The sequence below is a fragment of the Micropterus dolomieu genome, unplaced genomic scaffold (assembly GCF_021292245.1).
Source record: "Micropterus dolomieu isolate WLL.071019.BEF.003 ecotype Adirondacks unplaced genomic scaffold, ASM2129224v1 contig_11380, whole genome shotgun sequence".
Classification (NCBI taxonomy): domain Eukaryota; kingdom Metazoa; phylum Chordata; class Actinopteri; order Centrarchiformes; family Centrarchidae; genus Micropterus; species Micropterus dolomieu.
The window spans coordinates 295-3,085 of NW_025740366.1; the positions used below are offsets into that span (position 1 = coordinate 295).

The 2,791-nt window shown below is 42.5% G+C and overlaps 1 protein-coding gene across 1 annotated transcript; it reads left to right on the forward strand.

Annotated features, from left to right (window-relative positions):
* Nucleotides 1–405: 405 nt before the first annotated feature.
* On the forward strand, nucleotides 406–2,584 carry LOC123965813 (zinc finger protein 227-like; the record flags this gene model as incomplete). The annotated part of the gene is made up of 2 exons (XM_046042165.1): nucleotides 406–469; nucleotides 663–2,584. Coding segments are annotated over 2 exons (1,351 nt in total), but the record flags the coding sequence as incomplete, so codon positions are not given.
* Between the last annotated feature and the right edge of the window lie 207 nt (nucleotides 2,585–2,791).

The window sequence follows — 2,791 nt, forward strand, 5'->3', positions numbered from 1 at the left end:
GCAAAGGGTCTGAATACTTATGACCATGTGATATTTCAGTTTTTCTTTTTTAATAAATTTGCAAAAATTTCTACATTTCTGTTTTTTTCTGTCAAGATGGGGTGCTGAGTGTACATTAAATAAAATGAACTTTTTTGATTTTTGGAAAATGGCTGCAATGAAACAAAGAGTGAAAAATTTAAAGGGGTCTGAATACTTTCCGTACCCACTGTACATGGGGAAATAAATTTAGGGTTGTACTTAGGTGGACGATCAAAACCACAGAAGGTTTATTCATAGTAAAAAGCTGCGATTCAGAACTTGAATAATGATCACAGTCTTGTATAAGTGGTATTTACTTTAGTGTTTCAATTAATTTTTTTATTGTACTGTCCATCCATCATCAACCGCTTATCCTGCGTACAGGGTCGCTGGCGGCTGGAGCCAGTCCCAACTTACATCGGGCAAAGGCGGTGTACACCCTGGACAGGTTGCTAGTTTTATTGTACTGTATTCTATTTGTAAAGCACTTTGATTGAAAGCGCTCTATAAATAAATACATTTATTATTATTACAGTACGTTCGACTGTGATTTCAAAGATGTGCTCTAATGTCATTTATGGTTTTAGATAGCTCACTCCACCATGACATCTGACTTACTGTGTTTCTCTCTCTTGATATAGAGAAGGAGACGAAGAAATGGACTAAAACGCCATCGCTGTCCGCACTGTGACAAATCCTTCACATCTGGATATTTGAAGATTCATCAGCGAGTTCACACTGGAGAGGAACTGTACAGCTGTGACCAGTGTGGGAAAACTTTCATTACATTAGGTGTCCTGAAAATCCACCAACGTGTTCACACTGGAGAGAAACCGTACTGGTGTGAACAGTGTGGAAAAACTTTCACTCAATCAAGTGCCCTAAAACTCCACCAACGTGTTCACACTGGAGAGAAACCGTACTCGTGTGAACGGTGTGGAAAAACCTTCGCTCAATCAGGTCACCTAAAAATCCACCAACGTGTTCACACTCGAGAGAAACTGCACTCGTGTGAACTCTGTGGAAAAAATTTCAGGTCATCAGGTCACCTAAAAATCCACCAATGTGCTCACAGTGGAGAGAAACCATACCGCTGTGACCAGTGTGGAAAAACTTTCACTCAATCAGGTGCCCTAAAAATCCACCAACGTGTTCACACTGGAGAGAAACCGTACTCGTGTGAACAGTGTGGAAAAACTTTCGCTCAATCAGGTCACCTAAAAATCCACCAACGTGCTCACAGTGGAGAGAAACCGTACTCGTGTGAACAGTGTGGAAAAACTTTCGCTCAATCAGGTCACCTAAAAATCCACAAACGTGTTCACACTGGAGAGAAACCGCACTCATGTGAACTGTATGGAAAAAATTTCAGTTCGTCAGATATCTGTAAGAATCACCAATGTGTTCACACTGGAGAGAAACCGTACTGGTGTGAACTGTGTGGAAAACATTTCGCTCAATCAGGTGCCCTAAAAATCCACCAACGTGTTCACACTGGAGAGAAACCGTACGCGTGTGAACATTGTGGAAAAACTTTTAGTCGATCAGGTGACCTAAAAAACCACCGGCGTGTTCACACTGGAGAGAAACCATACAGGTGTGAACAGTGTGGAAAAACTTTCAATCGATCACATGTCCTAAAGAAGCACCAACGTGTTCACACTGGAGAGAAACCGTACTCGTGTGAAAAGTGTGGGAAAACTTTCAGTCGATCAGATCTCCTATATAAGCACCAACGTGTTCACACTGGAGAGAAACCGTACTGGTGTGAACAGTGTGGAAAAACATTCAAGACATCAGATAGCCTAAAATACCACGAACGTGCTCACACTGGAGTGAAACCATTCAGCTGTGACAAATGTGGCAAATCTTATACCAAAAGAAGACCCCTTACAAGACACAAATGCATTGACAAAGCATCAGTGTGACATTTTTCACAGAGCCGAGCTAAATAGCAAAATTAAACTGCAGTACCCGGGTTTCGACCAGTAGAGGGCAGTCACTGCATTTCAGAATCAGCTTTATTGCCAGGTATGTGTACACATATGAGGAATTTGACTCTGGATTGTACATTGCTCACGATGTGCTTACTTATACAATAAGACAAAAATAATCAAACACAGGCTGCAGTATAGAGAACCCATATATACAGACTGGACTAAACCGACAGATTGAGCGAATAGTGTAGTGAGCTGAGTACAAAGGACACAGACATGCATACATATACATAGTGTGATGAGTGCAAAGGATGCTGGAATAAAGAATTATGTGCAGGTGTTATTTACAAGAGGTAGTTGGATTTGGTATACAGTATATACAATATGAACAGGTCTGAAATAGAATGATCAATGTATAATAAGTGGTAACCAGTAAACAGGTGCTGATTAGAGACAGAGTTACTGGGTTATTGCACAGGAATTGTTCCTGACACTGAGAGTCAGAAATCTCAATCAGAAATGTGATGTTCCCCAGTCTCACCTGCTGCCTCCTGTCAGTCAGGAAGTTTGTGATCCACTGACAGGTGGAGGCTGGCACGGTGAGCTGGGTGAGTTTGGTGCTGAGGATGTCCGGGATGATGAACGCTGAGCTGAGGTCCACAAACAGGATCCTGCATATGTCCCTGGAGAGTCGAGGTGTTGCAGGATGCAATGCAGTCCCAAGTTGACTGCATTGTCCACTGACCTGTTAGCCCTGTAGGCAAACTGCAGGGGGTCCAGCAGGGGGCCTGTAATGTCCTTCAGGTGGGCCAACACCAGTCTTTCAAAGGACT